The sequence below is a fragment of the Anas platyrhynchos genome, chromosome 1 (assembly GCF_047663525.1).
Source record: "Anas platyrhynchos isolate ZD024472 breed Pekin duck chromosome 1, IASCAAS_PekinDuck_T2T, whole genome shotgun sequence".
NCBI lineage: Eukaryota > Metazoa > Chordata > Aves > Anseriformes > Anatidae > Anas > Anas platyrhynchos.
In genome coordinates this window covers 75,682,196-75,702,803 of record NC_092587.1, presented here as the reverse complement: position 1 = coordinate 75,702,803, position 20,608 = coordinate 75,682,196, and the positions used below count along the sequence as shown (strand labels likewise).

Here is a 20,608-nt window from a genome sequence, read left to right as displayed (position 1 = left end):
TGCAATGCTCTCTGAAAATTAATTAAGGGGGCAATTTATAACACCTCCCACCCACTGGCTGAGGAGATGAGTCTTTTTTTCCTCACTAACGCCAGTCCTGGTACCCAACTGTCTGGGGACTAAATAATGTGAAATAACTTTTGATAAGGAAAAGCACCCACCTGTTGATCAGAGTGATGGTGATAGCTGCAGAGGCTCACCAGGGCCAGACATTGGGCTTCCTTCTTCCCTTTGTGGTCCAATTCCCTGCAACAGTATTGCCACCTTCATGTAAAATGTTCTGAGGGCCCAAAGGTTGCCCTGAGAACCGAGGAACTCTCCCTTTCCCAAAACTGAAGCCTGGAGTGAGGTGCTGCCTGCTTCTGGGTTATAGGTCCTGCAGAACCTGCTGCCATGGATGACACCAAGCTAAAACAGCTCTGCAGGAGTCTGAGGCAACTCTGAAGCCTGTCCTGTCCTGCTTTTGTGCTTGAGGAGGATTATTTCCACCCCAGTCCCATTGCTCAGCCCCATGCACAGTAGTTGGCCAGGAAGCCAGGCATGGGGATGTCAGGACAATGCCTGTGCTTAAGGCCTTCACCCTGCAGCCAGCTCAATAAGTTTTGTGTGGTCCCCGCCTCCTCACACCGCATGGGCAGGGTGTAGTGAAGGCCACAGCTGGCCAGGCAAGCCTCTGCTTCGCAGCATATCCTTGGCTCCAGGAGACAAATTTTGAGTTTCTACCTCCCTTGTGTGTCTCACCTGCTCCAGGAGCAGCGCTCCTTGCCCCTGCATCTCCTCGCCCCAGCACCCAGCGGGAATGTCCTGTTCCTGGGGTGGAGATGTGGTACCTGCTCTGTTACCCCCAGAAACACGCTCAAGGGGTACTTGGCAGAGCATTGCAAGGACACGTTGGTGAGAAGCAAGCTTTGTTTTCACTGCAGTTTGTCTGAGCCTCGAAGCCACCATCAACACTTCTCCACAGGCAAGAGGATTCATTTTCATCCTGCTTCTACTCCCCTCCCAGCACTGCAGTGTGCTGCTGCTTTCCAGGGATTTGGGCAATGTGGTGAGCGTTACCTAATGTTTAATGTTATTGATTCTTACTACAGTCGTTTAAAGTACAGGAGTGAGAAACTGGGATCAGAGAAAAATCCGAGGCAAGGCATATCATGCCTGCTGGCAAGAAGACACCAAAATCCTATGAACCCTGATGTGCTGGTCTCAGGGAAATGTAAGGGCTCAACTCTTTGGAGCAGGAATAAGGAACTCCATGACAAAAGCAACTGCAAAGGGAATTTTAAATTAAGTAGGGATTTTAAATTTTAATAGCATTTAAATTTTAAATAGTCTATCTCTCTGTAAAATGAAAGCAATATTTCTGTTCCAATACAAAATGGACCAGATCCTATGCAGCTGTAAGTTGGTGGCCCTCTGTACTGGAATTGAGGGAACTTAATTGATTTGTAGCAGCTGACAATCTGCCAGTTTATGCTCTCTCCTGGAAATACACTCCTCCAATCATCTGTCTGGTAGTGCAGCCTTGATGTTTCATTAATTTGCAAGAAAGCTGCTGCCAGGATTGACACACGCTCTGGCAATGCGGCTGAACAGAAAAAAAAAAAATTGCTCTAAAACTTGTTATCGTCTGTCATGTTATTGAAGCTAATTTAAAAAGCATTTCCCAGGCTCCCAATCTCAAAGGATCACTTAGGGATGTTGTTTTTCTTTCTGTGTGTATGTTAGGAAACCACTGCTAGCATTGTGTTTTCCAGGCTCTGTTTCTTTTAGAAGAGTGAGGGCAAGGAGTCATCGTGGAGGAATGGGAAAGACCCTTCATGCCCTGCCAACACATGACTATCCTCTACACTCAGAGCTTTGTCCTTCACAGTGTGAAATGACTCATTGATAAAGGTTTTCACTACTTCCTTTGGGAGATCATTAAACAGCCTTTCAGGCTTCAATGTTAGGATGTTTTTCTTGATAGTCAGCCTAGACATTGCTCTGCTGTTTCCTCCCATTGCCCCTAGTTACACTTCGTCCCACCCTAAACAACTCCCTTTCCCTCCTTGTGCTGATATGCATATTCTCAGCATATCAGAAAAGGCTGGGGAACCAACACGGAAATAACACATGAGCTGTCTTGTCTGCAGAAAAAACTTGCACTAGAGGTCCTGCCATGATGCTGTAACCAGGAGAGTGAGGAGAAAGGAAGGTATTTGCTGCTATGTTGGCTGTGCCTAACCCAGTGTGATGCCTATGAAAATTAATGGGTTCAAGGGTCCTTGGGAACTTCACAAAGCTCTCTGTTAGGCAACTGGACCTTACAAAGGTGTGCGCTCATGTCCAGCTCCCTTTCACCAAACAGTGCCCTCAACACAGCCAGTGTTTGAGGTAAGGGGATGCAGCAGGTTTAAACGACAAGGCTACTGTGGAATCCACCATCCTTCGGAAAAAGAATGAGCACAGGATTGTAAAATGGCATCAGGGGCTGTCTTGAGGGAGTTAACTGGATCATCTTCCACCACTAGCTTTCCCACTGGAACCTCACAGATCTTGTTTGTCATAGTGATAATGTGGGTTACTGCAAAAATACCAAGTCCAACAGAAGCAAAAAGATCCCTCTGGATGAATCGCTAATATGAAAAAAACAAACAAACAAACAAACAAATAAACCATAATAATTAATGGCAACATTTTGTCATGATCACAAAATGAAAAGTACTTGAAATTTGTGTTTATTGACTTCTACGCAGCAGTAAACAGCCTAGCAAAACAAAAGGGAAGAAAAGCTGACAAATGTGAGGCTACAAATGCAGTGTAAAGGAGAGCACAGAGCAAACAGGCATGGCTTTAGTGGTCAGAGATGCTCTTTGTCTCCCTGTCTTAGTGGGAATTTTGCAGCTCCCTCTCCGCTATTAAGTGCAACAGAAGTCTTTTTGGCTTTGACTGTCTTCCAAATCTGTGCTTTAAATATCTACCTCAGTTTTGGGAAAAAGTTCACTGCTGCCAGATCTTTTCTTTTTCTCAGCTACGCACATATATTAGACGTATGATTTAAAGGCATTTCTCAACATCCAGACAAAAATGTTGACTTTTGTTTTTGTAAATAAACAGCAATGAGATGTTTAGCTCAAAACTGCTGCACTACAATATTAACTGTAGGAAGCATTGTCTCTGCAGAGCTGGAATTAATAGATGTTTGGCAATGAAGAGGGAGCTCATGTAGTGCCTTGGTGTGATCCACACAAGCAGATTCTGGAGGAAAAACTCCAGTATTTTCTACTCACACTTATTTCTCCACATTATGCCTTAAAGAATCAGAGCAGGACACCTGAACAGCACTGCAGGGGTTAATGTTGCAGAAAGATTCAAATGCAAGTGGCCAACAAAACCCCTTAACTTCAGAGACAGGAAATGGGAATTATTTTGCCTCCTCCTATATGACTTCAGCTGACTTTTTCCTCACCTTTTTGGGGTCATCAGTTGAAAGCTTTGAGCTTCTTTGGCTTTGTTGCTGCTATAAGGGTCATTAACTCGAATGTAAAAATCAGTGAGGTCAACAATATGTCTCTAGGGATGCAGACTGGAAGCCCACAAAAACTGTCTTTGTCCTTCACCAGAAGCACAAGCATTTCTGCGGCTGGCAGGAGAAACACACCTCTGTAGTCTCCTGTGGAGTGTTTGCTCGCTGTCATTCAGGTAAGGGGACAATTTCAAAATCCAGAAAAGATGCTCAAAGCTTAGAGACTAGTTTAATAAAGCCTGTGAAAAAACTTCTGTGAAGATCTGCAGAAAGAACAGGAGGGCACTGTTTTTCTTGCTGACAGCAGGACTGAGGCTGAACTGCAGCTTTCCATGTCTGGAAGACGATTAGGAAATTGAGGCTCAGATTTCATAACCTTCTCATAATGAGGAAAATCAAAAGGGCCTTTGGGATATCAACACTCACAGGTTTAAAGGGAAAATGGGACCTAAAAAAATTGCTTCGAAAGCCAAGCTCTAGACAGGACAAACACATTCCTGGGGACCAATCTGATTAGGAGAGTTCCTTTGAAGGGCAGCCATGATATATAGAGCTTTGTTTGGCTGTTATGACTCAACTAATCTGATCATTGCCTCCTCCTGGCCTCCAGGACACCCCGTCTGACCAGCTCTCTGCCTACCCGTTTGAATATATGAGCAGCTTCCACTCCAGCTGATGGTTTGCCAGTAGCTCATAAGGCTAGAGCAGAAAGCAAACAATGACTGCATAAGAAATAGCACACTGCAAACTCTTTTCAACATCCATTTCTTCTTCAGGCAAGAGAAAGTAAAAACATTTATCTATATAGCATGTTTTCTATGTATATGTTTTCTCTTAAACATTATGTACATGCATGTATACATACGAAGTTTATAAACTATACACAGCACACTATGCATCAGTAAGAACATGGAATTACTGTGAAATGCTAATGATAATGATCTTTAAAGTGAATTTTATGGGACATGCCAGGCTGTACAGATAAAGCTGATGATCTCTGGTGTCACCACAAAGCCAGATCTCATTTCTTGAAGCAACAAGAAGCACAATTTTAAATCCTGCAAAGGATTTAAAAATAAATAAATAAACGATAAAATAAAAGATAAAATAAAAAGCTCAGACAATCTCTTCCTGTTGTTGATGGAATTAGTGATGGATGCTAGAGCAAGTGACGTGTTCGTAGCATATAGCTGTAAGATGGAGTGACAAAGTACTTCTGGAGAGCAGTGCCAGCCAGGGGGAGAGACTCTACATATATCACTCCACCAAAATTAGGCTGCAAGAAAGAAACAAGATTTCTCATAAATACTGGCAGTGCAAATAGCATTATATCAATACTTTTAACGATAACCGTGCTGATTTAGTTTAGCTTTTCTTTTCTCCTAGTAATCTTAATGCTCACGAGTGTTTCTGATTATTCATTCAGCAGGTCATGTGACAACAGAAATATTTCTTGTGCCAGTTCTGCTGCCTCAGCCCTGGCACCAAGGGTCCAACAAATATACACTCTGTGTTGGGATCCAGCTCCTGAGACTCCTATGGGGAGGCTATTTGGTGTCAAGGAAGACCATGGTGTTTTTTCCATTTGCATTCTTTCATTACAAGTTGGACTGCAAATGATTTTATATTTAACCCTTCTCTCAGCTGTACATTGATGGTTATTAGTACATCACATTGAAAAAAAGTCCTGTTGAGACCCCAGTAGTACAAAATCCAAGTCTTTCTCACCTCTCTAGCCTATGTTTGCTGTACCTGGCTCCTTTCTTTTGGAGTAGCAGTAAGGAAAAAAAAGAAAAAAGAAAAAAAAAAAAGACAAAAAAAAAAGAGGAATTTCATCCAAGAATATCAAGCAAAAGAAAAATTGAGATTTTCAATTTACTGACCATGGACCATGCAGATGGCATTATACTATTTTAACATGGCCTGGTTCTCAGTAAGTGATAAACTTTCACTTTTGGAAAAATCAATGGTTACTCATGGTGATCACCTAAATACCAAAGTATTGCAGATCGCTGATCTCTTTCCAAACAGAAAGGATCTGAATTGTTGAAAACAATGACACTCAGACAATTTTCTGAACCTCATTAGTCTACGTTTCCACTTTGCAGCAGGAAAAAGGTGTGTCCGAAGTTTAGCCACTGCACCAAGAACTTGTGTCAACAAGTTGATAATTTCATTGCTTTGCAATCTTTAACTATGTTCCTAAGGTCTGGTCAGTCTGCAAACAGCTGAGGAGAACAAGAGGCATTTATAGATGGCTGCATTAAGAAGTACCATGGAAATGAAAAACATAACTCTTGAACCACTGAAATGAGTATGTAATCATTTTAGTGATACTATTACTGCTGTAGCACCCACAAATTGAAGAATTAAAATGTAGAGTTCATCAAGTCCAACAGGAATCTTCCATTGGCTTCTATGGGCTTTGGTACCTTAGCAATAGCTTGTTAAACTATACAGTACTTCTTGAAACTGAAAATGCTGTGTTCTCTTCCTATGTCAGTGGGGTTTCTGTAAGGCTGTTTGTAAGGTTCAGGATGATGTGAAGTCAGTGCCAGTCCCAGCTCTCTCTTCTGTGCTACATTCAGCCCCACTGGAATTGTCCATTTACTTAGAAAATGAAGTGTGAAACACAGGTGAGTTGACACTTTTGTCAAAAAATCCCAGTCACGAGTCACATGCAGAGACTGCAAGATGATTTTTGATGCTTGTTATGACTGCAGTGCCATGACTGGAAATTCACAGAGGAGCAAGCAAGAGATTTTACTGTGGAAGGATGTGGTCTGGTGGCTAAAGAAGCAGTGTAGTTTTCAAGAGAAACTTTGCGAATCATCTCTGCCAGAACTAGCTATTCACACTGTGACCTTCAAAAGGTTATACTAGGTACCATTCTAATAACATCTAGGACACAAGGGTAGTTCAGGGGCTTAACTAATCACAGTCTCAAAGTTTCAAATTCACAGACCTTCTGTGAAGTTAAAAACAGTATCATAATAATTTGAGCCCTCTAGCTGGTTATGTTCAGGATCCTGGAGTGATTTAAGATAAATGCGTTGGCAGGTACCGCCCCTGCAGTTAGTCTCGTACAATTCCCTGTGGAGTGGCAGTATTTTTAGCTGCAAGTGAACCTGCAGTACAAAACAATGTAGCACAAGTATTTCCCAATGTAAGGTATGGGGGGCTTATACTGAATTTAGGAATATTGCAGTAGCAATCCCAGAGTGATTCGTTTAGTTCAATGCCTGGCCTTTGAGAGTGGACACTGTCAAAAGTTCCCAAAGAGGAAGCGAAGGCAAAAGTGGGAACTTAGTGAGTAGCCTCCCCACGGGATGAGTCCTCGGCTCAATTATCCCTTGTAGCAAGATCTTGTCATTAACTGTACACTGTGGAGGAGAGTCCCCTTTGATCTGCTTTAAATGCTCAGTTTAATTAAATTCATTTTATTCATTCTGAGGAGAAAGGATAAGCTGAAGTAAAACAGCTACCCTCTCTCTACTTTTCCTTTTATTCATCTCCAAATGACAGTTCCAATCTTTACAGTTTCTCTCCATGTGAACACTTTTATCCAGTAATTTCAATATCCCATTTGTGACCCTTACTTTTTCTGAAAAAATAATTTTGAGAAAAAAAATCAAGAATTAATATAGTATTTCAGATATACTGATTAGCTTGGTTTATAAAGCAGTGTTAAACTATTTGCAGGGTCTGTTTTCCATCCAGGGCTGTACAGTACTCACACAATTCTCACACAATTTCTTTATCATACCTCTACATTTTAAGTAAAGGTTTTCACTGTCACCAATTATGATCCACTTTTTTTTTTTTTTTTTCCTGAGTAGAGTTAATTTTCAGTTTTTAACAATAGTTGACATTTGTGTTTGTTTTTCTTTTCTTTCCCAAATCTGATTACTTTGTATTTATTCAGAACAGAAAATTCTGCTTGCTCTCACATTTCTATCTTTCCTTGCTTTCATTGACTCTTTTGAAGTTTTTCACAGTCATCCCCAGTGGCCTTCACCCACCTTGTGTCATGTGCAAAATTTCCAACCTCAGTGCTCGCTCTGTTTTCCAGATCATTAAAAAAAAAAGCAAAAAATACACTTGACAGTATGGATTACAACACCTGCTGCTAATCTTTTGCCAATGTGAAAATGTATCATTTATTTCAAATTTTACTTTCTCCATCCCATCGAATCTAATGCTGAGCAGCAATTTAACTGTTGCTTAAGATATTTACAGGTATTGTCAATGTGAGATTAAATAAAAGACACTTTGAATAAGAACTGCCATGTGAAAAGTTGTCCCTGTTTGATGACTCTCATCTTATGTTAATTTTGTCTATTCCCCTTACACTCCTAATGTTAAATTGCATTCGTCCTTAAAATGACAATATCAGGGGAAATATAAAGTCAGACTGCTGGTATTTTAGGATTGCTCTGTGGCAATGCCATGTGGTCATCAGAACTGTTCAGATCTTTTCTCTTGTTAAAATATCAGCCTTAAATACATATCCAGGAAGAATAAATGTTCTTTGATGGAAAACAAATTCCATTATGTGCAACAGGGTAAAGCATGATTACCTTTACCTGTTAAGTCAGGAGATCTATTCTAGGAATTAGTCTGCTGGGACCAATATTTGCAACAGATCAGTCTTATACATACATGAAACCATAATTAAAAAGTGTCTGAAAAAGAAATAAATCTGCTATAGGCTGAGTAAGAGTAAGAGTATAGATTCAAGAGGTTTTGACTATATTGAATCTTTTCCAAATGATCTGAGTAATCATTTCCAAGTGTTGACTTTCCTGGATGAAAGCAGAACTAAACTAATACACACAAGAGGTATGCTCACAAGCTGAAGAAAGAGGGCAGCAAAAGGATACCTCATTCTCATCCACAGGCACCAAGTGAATTTCATCTCAGCGTTATCTGTAATCAGCATAGACTTTTATGATGCAAAGCCTTTCTGTATGGGATACTGACCAAAATAAATCTGTGCTGACATTGCATTCTGGATAAGAGACTGCTTTTGCCCTGTAGTAAGGGATGCATTTCTAAAGTCCAGGTGCTTCCTTTGGGATAAAGTTACCATTTTCAGAGAATTGCATTTTCTTGGGGAAGAAGTCTGATATGGCTAGTAATTAAAACAAAAATGTAGAAATTCTGACCCAACCTTGCATCCCATCTGTGGGTCCCTATCTCTGAGGGGAAAATGGATCCTAGCCCAGGAGCTGGCAGGCTCATTGAGAGGGCATTAAACTAGGTAAGAAGGGGGATGGGGCTGAAACAAGGCTTGTTAGAGCTGTGCCAGGGGGAACAATGGCAAGGCCAGGGGATAAGGCAATGGCCCAGCTGAAGTGCATCTACACTAATGCACGCAGCATGGGTAACAAACAGGAGGAGCTGGAAGCCATCGTGCAGCAGGCAGGCTACGACTTGGTTGCCATCACGGAGACGTGGTGGGACCAGTCTTACGACTGGAGTGCTGCAATGACTGGCTATAGGCTCTTCATAAAGAACAGGCAGAACAGAAGGGGTGGTGGTATGGCTCTCTATATTAGAGAATCTTTTGATGTTGTGGAACTCGAGGCTGGGAATGATAAGGTTGAGTCCCTGTGGGTTAGGATTGGCGGGAAGGCCAACAAGGCTAGCATCCTGGTCAGAGTCTGTTATAGACCGCTGAACCAGGATGAGGAGACGGATGAGGAGTTCTACAGGCAGCTGACAGAAGTTGCAAAATCGTCAGCGCTTGTTCTCGTGGGGGACTTCAACTTCCCAGACATATCCTGGAAACACAACACAGCCCAGAGAAAGCAATCTAAGAGGTTTCTGGAGAGCGTGGAAGATAGCTTCTTGACGCAGCTGGTTAGTGAGCCTACCAGGGGTAGTGCCCCACTAGACCTTCTCTTCACAAACAGAGAAGGACTGGTGGGAGATGTGGTGGTCGGAAGCTGTCTTGGGCAGAGTGACCACGAAATGGTAGAGTTCTCTATTCTTGGCAAGGCCAGGAAGGGGACCAGTAAAACTGCTATATTGGACTTCCGGAGGGCTGACATTGAGCTGCTCAGGACACTGGTCGGCTGAGTCCCTTGGGAGGTGGTTCTGAAGGGCAGAGGAGTCCTGGAAGGCTGGGCACTCTTCAAGAAGGAAATCTTAATGGCACAGGAGCAGTCCATCCCCACGTGCCCAAAGACAAGCCAGCGTGGAAGAAGACTGGCCTGGCTCAACAGAGAATTGTGGCTTGAGCTTAGGAGAAAAAAGAGGGTTTATAATCTTTGGAAAAAAGGGTGGGCCACTGAGGAGGACTATAAGGATGTTGTGAGGCTGTGCAGGGACAAAATTAAAAAGGCCAAAGCTCATCTGGAGCTCAGTCTGGCTACTGCTGTTAAAGACAACAAAAAATCTTTTTACAAATACATCAATGCAAAACGGAGGACTAGGGAGAATCTCCATCCTTTACTGGATGTGGGGGGAAACCTAGTTACAAAAGATGAGGAAAAGGCCGAGGTGGTTAATGCCTTCTTTGCCTCAGTCTTTAGCGGCAAAACCGGTTGTTCTCTGGATACCCAGTACCCTGAGCTGGTGGAAGGGGATGGGAAGCAGAATGTGGCCCTCAGTATCCATGAGGAAATGGTTGGTGACCTGCTACAGCATTTGGATGTGCGTAAGTCGATGGGGCTGGGTGGGATCCACCCAAGGATACTGAGAGAACTGGCAGAGGAGCTGGCCAAGCCGCTTACCATCATTTATCAGCAGTCCTGACTATTGGGGGAGGTCCCAGTTGACTGGTGGCTAGCAAACGTGACCCCCATCTACAAGAAGGGCTGGAGGGCAGACCCGGGGAACTATAGGCCTGTCAGTTTGACCTCAGTGCCAGGGAAGCTCACAGAGCAGATTATCTTGAGTGTCATCACGTGGCACTTGCAGGGCAAGCAGGCAAGCAGGCCCAGTCAGAATGGGTTTATGAAAGGCAGGTCCTGCTTGATGAACCTGATCTCCTTCTATGACAAAGTGACATGCTGGGTGCATGAGGGAAAGGCTGTGGATGTGGTCTACCTTGACTTCTGTAAGGCTTTTGACACTGTTTCCCACAACATTCTCCTCAAGAAACTGGCTGCTTGTGGCTTGGACTGGTGTACGCTTCATTGGGTTAGAAACTGGCTGGATAGCCGGGCACAAAGAGTTGTGGTGAATGGAGTCAAATCCAGTTGGAGGCTGATCACTAGTGGTGTCCCTCAGGGCTCGGTACTGGGGCCAGTCCTCTTTAATATCTTTATCGATGATCTGGATGAGGGGATCGAGTGCACCCTCAGTAAGTTTGCAGATGACACCAAGTTAGATGTCATCGATCTGCTCGAGGGTAGGAAGGCTCTGCAGGAGGATCTGGATAGGCTGCACCGATGGGCTGAGGCCAACTGCATGAAGTTCAACAAGGCCAAGTGCCGGGTCCTGCACCTGGGGCGCAACAACCCCAAGCAGAGCTACAGGCTGGGAGATGAGTGGTTGGAGAGCTGCCAGGCAGAGAAGGACCTGGGAGTACTGGTTGATAGTCGGCTGAATATGAGCCAGCAGTGTGCTCAGGTGGCCAAGAAGGCCAACAGCATCCTGGCTTGTATAAGAAGCAGGGTGGCCAGCAGGGCTAGGGAAGTGATTGTCCCCCTGTACTCAGCTCTGGTGAGGCCACACCTCAAGTACTGTGTTCAGTTTTGGGCTCCTCGCTACCAGAAGGACATGGAGGTGCTCGAGCAAGTCCAGAGAAGGGTGACAACAAAGCTGGTGAGGGGTCTGGAGAACAAGTCCTATGAGGAGTGGCTGAGGGAGCTGGGCTTGTTCAGCCTGGAGGAGAGGAGGCTCAGGGGTGACCTTATCGCTCTCTATAGGTACCTTAAAGGAAGCTGTAGCGAGGTGGGGATTGGTCTGTTCTCCCATGTGCCTGGTGACGGGACAAGGGGGAATGGGCTTAAGTTGCTCCAGGGGAGTTTTAGGTTGGATATTAGGAAGAACTTCTTTACCGAAAGGGTTGTTAAGCATTGGAACGGGCCACCCAGGGAAATGGTTGAGTCACCAACCCTTGAGGTCTTTTTAAGACATTTAGATGTAGAGCTTAGTGATATGGTTTAGTGGAGGACTTGTTAGTGTTAGGTCAGAGGTTGGACTCAATGATCTTGAGGTCTCTTCCAACCTAGATGATTCTGTGGTTCTGTGAAAATGCATCAGACTGTCAATACACTGAGCTCTGCCACTGTTACCTACTGACTGTGGGGATGAGTATCTCCTGCACACTGCTTCACTCCAGCAGCAGCAGCTGCAGCTGACTGTGCTGTTGCAGGCAGGCTCACAGAGCTGCTGAAAAGGAGCTCTGTGAGCAAAACTTTATAAAAAAAAGTATATTTACAACTGAATGTGGAAGACAAAACTTTACAGTTATAATTTGCTTCTCATCTCAGAAGATCCAGTGGGAAACCACATCTTCCAGAGACAAGATCCAAAGTCATGCTACATGGCAGCTCAGATCTCACGAGTACCTTGTGACCAGCACCTTGGGAGCAGAGATGTCCATCCAAGCTAAGGCACTCTTGCTCCCTTCATCCACACATGCATCATCACTCAGCACATGCTTCGTTGTAAGGCCACACCTTTTAGAAGGGGTCTTTTATAAGAGAAAGTTGCATGCCACATTGTGGAAAGAAGTGAATACATATAGGTACATTACACAAACTGCATCTAACTGCCCTGAAGAACAGGCTATGAACACTGCACAACTAGATTTTATCCTTACCTTTCCCATTGCTTATTTTGACCACTCACAATGTAGCTGGTCCCAGGTAGTCTCAGTTCTGCAATTTATAATAGGTGTTTTTTTTTGTTTGTTTGTTTTTTGACACATCACAGAAATCGTATAGTTCAGTTTCATTTTTTGTGAAACACACTCATATTTGTCAAAGGAGAGAGAAATTATACTGTAGTTCATACAGATATCTGTCTTTTCAATTATGCTACAACCTCTTTATAGCTCTAGGTGGGTCCGAAGCCATGAGTGTAATACAGAAGCAGCAAAGAAGGACAGTAAGCAAGTGTTTTTCACTTCATTTCCTTTCTCACAGATCCATCATAAAGGCAGGTATCCTGTCCAAGCTAGTTATGTAGGTTTCCTCTCTAGTCTGTGGATATAGGAAGATACCTCCAGTGGGAAAGTGATCCTGTCAGTCTTAGACACCTATTTTTGGATAGAGTGAATCATCTTCTAGAAGCACGTCTCTAATTGCTGACTACCGATGGAGCCCAGACTGAGACTAGACATCTAATTTTTTGATGTCAAAGGTTAAATGAAGGAAGTCCTACTCTAAATCACAGCATCATTATGTTTCAATCCAAACAATTTGTTGCAGTATCTTCATGGTGTAAAGCCGACACTCTGTCACACAAAGACAATTAGAGATAATGATAATGATTCTGAGAATAAAATGTAAAGCACTATTTATTCTAGAAATGCCAATTTTAAAATAGGACTGATCAAGCTTAGGGAGATCTCAGGAAAACTAGGTGGCAATCTTAAACCTTGGCAAAGAAAACCAGATGCTACCAAGTCATGCTGTGCTTTCACTCTATCCTTGAAAATACAGTAAAAGCTCTGGGTATACTTCATACATTTCTTTGCTATTCCTCGTGCTTGGTGCCCAACACAGTAAATAAAAATTATCTATATATATAAAATTTAAAGCTCTTAACATGCTGCATTTATATAATTTTTTTAGTGCCCCTTCAGTATATTGAGAAGACAAATCAGCCTTAAGAACTGTGTCCCCTCTGAATTGCTTTCTTATGCAAAAAAATATGGTTAACATTGAATTTGAGTGCATCCCAAATGTGTGTACACAGTGAAGTTGACACATGCTGCTTTTATAACAGACCACATCACCAGACAGGAAGCTCTCTGCTTCATGGAAATTAAAGCCAGGAGGACAGATATCATCTGTGTGTATGGGCACAGAGGGTGAGAAAAAAGAAACAGTGTATGAAGATCTAACAGTCTAGGAGTCTAAGAAACTTCCAAAACTGCTACATGCCTCTTGGCAGGAGCCTGCCTTCACATAGCCACTATGCACCTTTTGCCTTGTGGGTGGAGGCTGGTTTTCTGTCTGCAGCATCTGCTGACTCTCCCCACCTCCGCTCCAAAGTGGCTGCTTGAGCTGCCTTAATCTTTGCATCACTTCACAATAATAGTGGTGCCAATGATTAGAAAAACAAAAAAACAAAAGCACATTAATGAAACAAAACATTCGTTTTACAGCCTCCTTCCCCTTCTGTCAGCCAGCTAAAGGCAACTTCAGCGTAGAAGTGTTTTCCTTTCCTCTCAATAAGGTCTTTTCCTGCTGGAGTTCCAGCCAACTCCACCGTTTTTTTCCCCGTCTACCTGAGCTCAAACTAATTAGAAAACAGTCTTTGCAAATGATCTCTGGGGGATCACCAAACTTGAAGTGAGTTTTCAAGAGAAGGAATACAGTCCCAAAATGTATGACTTATATTCCAGTAGCAAATTCTCATGACTTTGGGTCAGATCCTTTGATGGAGTAGTCTGGCAAGGTTCACTTCTGACAGCAGAGGTACGCTGGTTTATACCAGCTCAAAGTTTCATCTTGCCTTTGTTTACCAAATGAATGCTGAACCTCCAAAAAACAGTGAGGTTAACAAGTCATGCAGCTGCAGTCTTCCGTTACTGATAGAGAGGCATAAGGGATGTCAATCTCACTTTCTTCCCTTCCCAGCAGTCCCCTGTCCCACTGGCTGTACATAGATGGGGTTCTTTGGAGAGCCTTCTGCTCTCATTAGCTTCTCCACTGCTGGGGAGTCATTAGATTTAAAGCAAAAATGGGTAGATCTTGTTCACTCAGCAATAATTACAGAAAAATAGAGACCGATAAATTCCTGGAAGATAATTGCTGGTGGTAACAATTGAAACACGAAGTCTGCTGCTCTGAAAAACCACTGTGTGCAAGCTTGTTTCTAGCTAAGAATTTCTTTTTACCAGGATATTCTTGGAATAGGAAGATTTATGTGCTTCACATCTCTTTGTGCAGCCCTACATAGAGGGAGAGAACCTCAGTGTGTGCACACGTGCCTGTGTGTACATGCAATATCTCAGAGGATGCCTTTTCAGAACAACCAAATATATGCTGCAGCATTAGTATAGAGCATATCTTGTTATTCTCGTCACAAATTACGATGGGGACACAGAGCTACTCCAGCTGGGTGTAGCCATTAGTTTACTACCTACTTGGCAGGAGATATATACAGGACTATCTATATGGCACAAGTGGACTATGCACCACGGTGCTCAATTCAGCCATAAAAGTGCTCTAATTTATTGAAATAGTGCGGTTGGATGACACAAAAACTAATCAGGCTAGTGATTCCACTACTATCTGGAACCTGCTTCACCATATCTCTATCTAGCACATTCCTCCATCATTTAGAAACAACCTCAGTGCTATTGAAATGTGCTAGATAAATGGCATTTGAAACTGAAGTTCTCTGTGCTTCCATGGAAAAGACCTAACTAAAAAGTGTCAATGTATTTTCAACCTTGCAATGAGACTTTGTGTTATTCCTGCCAACAGAAACAACATTACAGTTGACTTTCCCTTTCCTCCATACAGCCTATCTGGCACAGACAGGTCATGCCATCAATCTGGAGAAATCCAAGCGGTTTCTGGTTCATTGCAGAGCACAACCTTCATGAATAAAGCTATGCTGAATGAAGTTATACTGCTTCCTCTAGCAGAAACATATGTGTGCCAAGACCTAGCTGATCTGCTAAATCCCAACAAACCTAAGCTGGCTTCACTCGGTCTTGGTGCTGGTGTGGGTGGCTCTATACCATGCACCTGGCTGAAGAGGACAGGGTGCAGATATTGGCATGACTCAGGAAAAAGTGCACCTGAGACCAGCAGAGCTCATGTGCCAATGCCCAGCATCACTCTGGACAGCCTGAGCTAGCTCCCTGCTGCACCACTCAGACATCTTTCCACAACGCTGCCCACCATAACCTACCGTCTGTGTATAACCTTGATTATTTGATCACTTAGATTTTCCTAGACCTTCACTACCACAGATAATGAAGAACCAACTGTCTTTACAAAGTACTGCAATCTAAAAGATTGTCAGTGTTATTTTATAAGGGTGTTCAAGTGCTAGGAAATTCTGGCCATACCCACTGAAAACATGACTTGAAAGTTCTTTTTCCAGCTGCTTGAGCATATGCAACACCCAAAAGGGATGGAAAAACTGGTCAAGGGAAGGCTGTTAGCTCTTGGTGGAGGTGGAGAGGAGTGGAGCAGTGAAGTATCAGCCAGTCTTGCTGTGATCCAATGGCATTCTTCCTCTTGTCTTCCAGAAGAGCCTATAAGAGGGACAGGGTATTTTGATCCCTGGAGCTCTTCAGTCCTATTCCATCCAAATGGTGCCAGCTGTGAGGATGTTTCCTGGCCTTTGCCTCTCCCTGACAACTCATTTCACAGGGTGTTATCTTTATTGCATGCTTCAGCTGTACCAATAAAGGTGGAATAATAGGTAAGGCAACTACTAGGCCTCATTCATTATTAACCACAAGCACATCTAAATCAACTAGCTGGAAGTGCTAGCTGGTTCATGACCTCCACCAAAGCATGTGGCATTTTGGTTTTGGGTACCCAGGAATCCAATGCTACCACTTTGGAGGGCAGGACAGAGTTGCTTAAGTTGCATTTGCAAGGAGGTTTACATTAGACAGAAGCTTTATAGGCATGTGTGTTTAAATGAGTTTGAAAACGAGAGTTTGTAGAAATGTTCTATGGTGTATCCCGTTTAGCATTTCCTTTTGGAGAAACTGGCAGAAAAGCCAAAGGATATGGTTTCGACAAAACCAATGAAATCATGGAAACAATGTCAATTCACTGTGGTTTGTGGTTGTAGTGAGCGATGCCATCATACAATCACAGCAAACCATGGAGCATGTAATTTAGTGAAATGTGGCGTAGTTATATGGCAAAAATATTTGTCACGCAATAGAAATGGTTGAAACAATCAGATGCCTTTTTGTGTGCTGAGGCTTCTTTGCAGCACAGTGCTCTGCTCGCTGAATTAATTAACTCTGTGTCTGCAGGTTCCTGCGGTAAAACCTCGCTTTACAGGATGAACATGACTAGGTGCACCTCAGCCCTGCACATTACTTTTCCATTTGCAGGGTGTTTTTACGGGCCCAGACTTTGCCGAAGACACAGTGTTCTGGCCCCAAAGGACATGTCTTCAAAATACATTTCAAGTGAGACTGCATCTGCTCTTTTGGAGAGACACAAGTCTAATAGGCAATCTGCTTGATTTATGTACCATGAAGTATGATTAGAGTATGGATAAGATCCTCGTTCATTACCTAATTTCTTTGAAATGATGAACCTGGTGTGTTTGTTATGAGATACTAAACCAAGAGTAAAAGGACGTTTTCAAGGCTGGCTCTAAGCCTGTATTTAGCAAATCCTTTCTTGTTTTTGTTCATTGGATCTCTGAGAATGCTGCAGAATGATTTTTCCCCCTTTCTAAACAAATAATATATATATATATATATATGTTAACATTACATAATCACTTTTGCTTCAGGTACTTTAAAATCATGCATCATTTAAACTTCACAAAGGCATTACACCCTGAATTCAAATGAATTCAAATGAATTCAAACTGAGGTAAATGGGAAGCTAAGCAATTTCCTTGAGAGGCTGAGCTGAATGTACAAGTCCAGAGCTTCCATTGTGTTAACTAGCACACTGCAGATCCTTAAGCATTCTCAGTTTTTCTGGAGTGAAAAATCAATGCCATCATCAAAATGCACTATAAGGGAATACAGTATGTTGTTGACAAAGATAAATTGTCCAGAGACTTCAGTTTTATGAAGTTGCACTGAAGAAAGGAAAAGCAATATTTTAAGAGCACAGAGACATAGCTCTCTGACTGGGGAGAACCTTTATGGAAGAGATCTTTAGGAGCTGATCCAAAATCTACTAAAATTTCACACTGGCTTAAATAAAGCTTGAATCAGGACCCAAACTGCTGTATTATGCAGATATTTCTCAAGTTTAGGAAGTGACAGATCATTCTGTGCATATCTTAAATGAAAGAATAGGAGCAGCAAAGGGAAATAATATCTGTAAAAACAGAGCAAGGAAATGGTGGAAGATCATTCATTTGTCACTTTCTCTTTTAAAAGAAGACAGAGGGGAATGAGAAAACAGTAACTGGGAAATGAGGTGCACTCCAGATCTGAAAAGGCAGTGTCCATAAAAAAAGAGAAGTCTAACAGAATATTCATGGAGAATTAATCTCTCTCCCTCTCTCCCCTTCCAGTTCCTCTCTAGGTATATGTAAATCTTTATCTAACGTTAAATATATGTACCTTTAAGCTATTAGAAATCTTAAAGAAAAGTTTGATGGTTTCCATGTGATTTCTATTTGTGTTACTTAAGCTATTTATTAAAAATCTTTTGAATACACTCTACTAGTCTTTATGCCTACTCCTCCACTAAGGCAAAACAGCATTTATCCCCTGAAATCATACCAACATCACAGATTTACAAGAGGGCAAGACCTCAGGATGTTGGGTGTATAATGACTGCCATTTTGCAGTATTCAGAGGTGCTGTAGAGCACAGCACCAGTGCACCACTGTCTGAAATGGGGAGGGACTGCAGCAACTGGAAAACATCACACAGCAAAGGAAAACAGCGTGCTGTAAATCTGTGTTGCCATTGTGGCAATTGCTTGGGACTAGGAGAAGGTGGTAGCAGACTTTCTTAGCTGCATGAAAATTTTGAGCCTCTGCTGCTAAGTTTTACCTAAACTTTTCCCAAAGTTTCAGTAATAAAGCCTAAGATTTTTTTCTTAGAGGCGGTGTGGTTGATAGAAGCATGCCTCAATAAATGATATTGCACACCATGGGGAGTTCTTGTCTCTCCTTTAGCTGATGCTGTGGTCAAGGTCACTGTTTGGTTAGTTGGAGGTTGTTTTTTATATATATTGAATATAACGTAAAATTCACAGAGGACAGAAGCAGCAGCTTTTTACAGATCTGGGCTGGAGCTGCCAAATTCAGAGCCAGACTCTCAGCTGGCATACAACATACACTGAAGTCAGTCAATTTTCAGCCAAGAAACACAGACTTGGGTTTTTGCATCCTTCAGGAAAGAAGAGGGGAGATGATCCAGGTCTTGTTTTTTTTGCTACTACAAACTATTAGTTGTTGAGACTGAATTTAAACTATCCATAGGCTGCATGGTTTTATATGAATTATTAGTGTTAGTTACTCTCTGCTGAGCACTGATACTTACTCAGGGAGACATGGAGGACTATGCTGCCCTAGAAAACAGAATTCCACTCTTTCCCTAGGCTTTGCAGAAAAATCACAGAATTGGTATCAACAGACCTGAGCTCTAGCAAAGGTGATGCTGCACACCTTGTCGGAAGTGTTGCTCCTGCTGTGTTTAACAGAACATTGCCCATTCACCTCAGAGAGTGTGTGAAGAAATTGTTCATGAATGTAGAACACGCCTGGGTTTTTGTATATGATGTGATATATCTGCTGCTGGCTGATTAGCTGGCCTGCTGCAGCCAACTTCAAATATGAGAAGCCAGACCTTGCCTGAACGAGATTTAAGTTAGATGATTTCTGTTGCCTTGTATTATGGCTTTGCTCTGGGTTTCTCTTTATCCTGTTTTGGCAACTCTATCCTCACACTGCAGATGTGGAGAGGGACTCACCACACGTGAATACCCTCAGAAGTGAGGACTTGGAGGAGGTGTGCTGGAGGTACCCCCTTGAGCTCCTCACCACCCTTCAGACCAGAGCTCAGATCGTACCCACCTCACCACCTCTTTTTCCCCAGTCCCCTGCATCAGTCTACAACTTCCTCGTAAGGGGGTGTCGAGAGGCAGGAGACCTTTTCTCCATTAACACCAGCGACAGGACCCGCGGGAACGGGGTTAAGCTGAGGCAGGGGAAATTTAGGCTTGACATCAGGAGGAAGTTCTTCACAGAGAGGGTGGTTGCACACTGGAACAGGCTCCCCAGGGAAGTGGTCACTGCACCGAGCCTGACTGAATTTAAGAAGAGATTGGACTGTGCACTTAGTCACATGGTCTGAACTTTTGGGTAGACCTGTGCGGTGTCAAGAGTTGGACTTGATGATCCTTAAGGGTCCCTTCCAACTCGGGATATTCTATGATTCTATGATTCTATGATTTTATACGGTCACTCCTAGACCGCTGTAACACCTCAATTCAGCACTTCTCAGGGGACTGGAGAGGCCCCAGCCATTATTTACATGGGACTGGGACAAGATGGGGTCAGGGAGCCTGTTTAAATTACCCCAACCTCAAATGTCTGCCCTACAGACTGCAGTATTGTCTAGGCTCCCCAAAGCATAGCGAGCTTCATTGTTGCTCACCACTTTTTATTAAAGGTTCAATCACACCTTGAAACTCATATGAACCATCCGACTCCCTGGAGGATAAAAAATAAAAGGAGAAAGCTCACAGACAATCTATAAATCGTAGCTGGTAATGTACCGGTACATTTGTACCACATGCATTTGTAATATCCTCTTGATAGCATACATTGCAAATTCATCTGTGTAACTGACATATTGGTGAAAATGAGGACTTGTTCTGAAATCACTCAAGGCCAAAGTTTATTGGATAATTCACTCACAACAAATAACTCACTCAGTGTTATGAACATGTGATGTAATGTGCTTATTTGGTGACCTCTGTGAATGATTAGTTGCCCTTAACCCCACTCTTACTGCAGTGTTGTTTACCCTCAATAAAATTACCACACAGCTGGCATTATTTGTTATTGCTTTTGACACTCTCAGTGGAGGCATTTACAAATGAAGCGGTACAGAGACTACAGTATCATGAAGGCTTTTCAGCACTCTAACAAGACAATGAGAGGAAACTTGTCCTGCCATTTCTTGTGCTCCATCTGTTTTGTGGATAAAAGTTATCCACGGCTTGGACCAGCTTGGAAACTCCAAGGAGCCCTGGGTTTTGCACGTACTGAAGCTTAATGAATTTTGCA

The 20,608-nt window shown here is 42.8% G+C and overlaps 1 protein-coding gene across 5 annotated transcripts in view; it reads right to left on the bottom strand.

The window, feature by feature from the left end:
* Positions 1–2,701: 2,701 nt before the first annotated feature.
* LMNTD1 (lamin tail domain containing 1) overlaps positions 2,702–20,608 on the bottom strand; it is a 217,716-nt gene continuing 199,809 nt past the window's right edge. For 4 of the 5 annotated variants that reach the window (XM_021274794.4, XM_072042043.1, XM_072042024.1 and 1 more), the window contains one exon: positions 2,702–4,781. In XM_021274794.4, the coding sequence (XP_021130469.1) occupies positions 4,665–4,781 (117 nt within the window). In that variant the 3' untranslated portion in view covers positions 2,702–4,664. Of the gene's footprint in view, positions 4,782–15,678; positions 15,906–20,608 lie in introns of those variants that run through there. The other variant, XM_072042025.1, reaches the window with a different exon arrangement.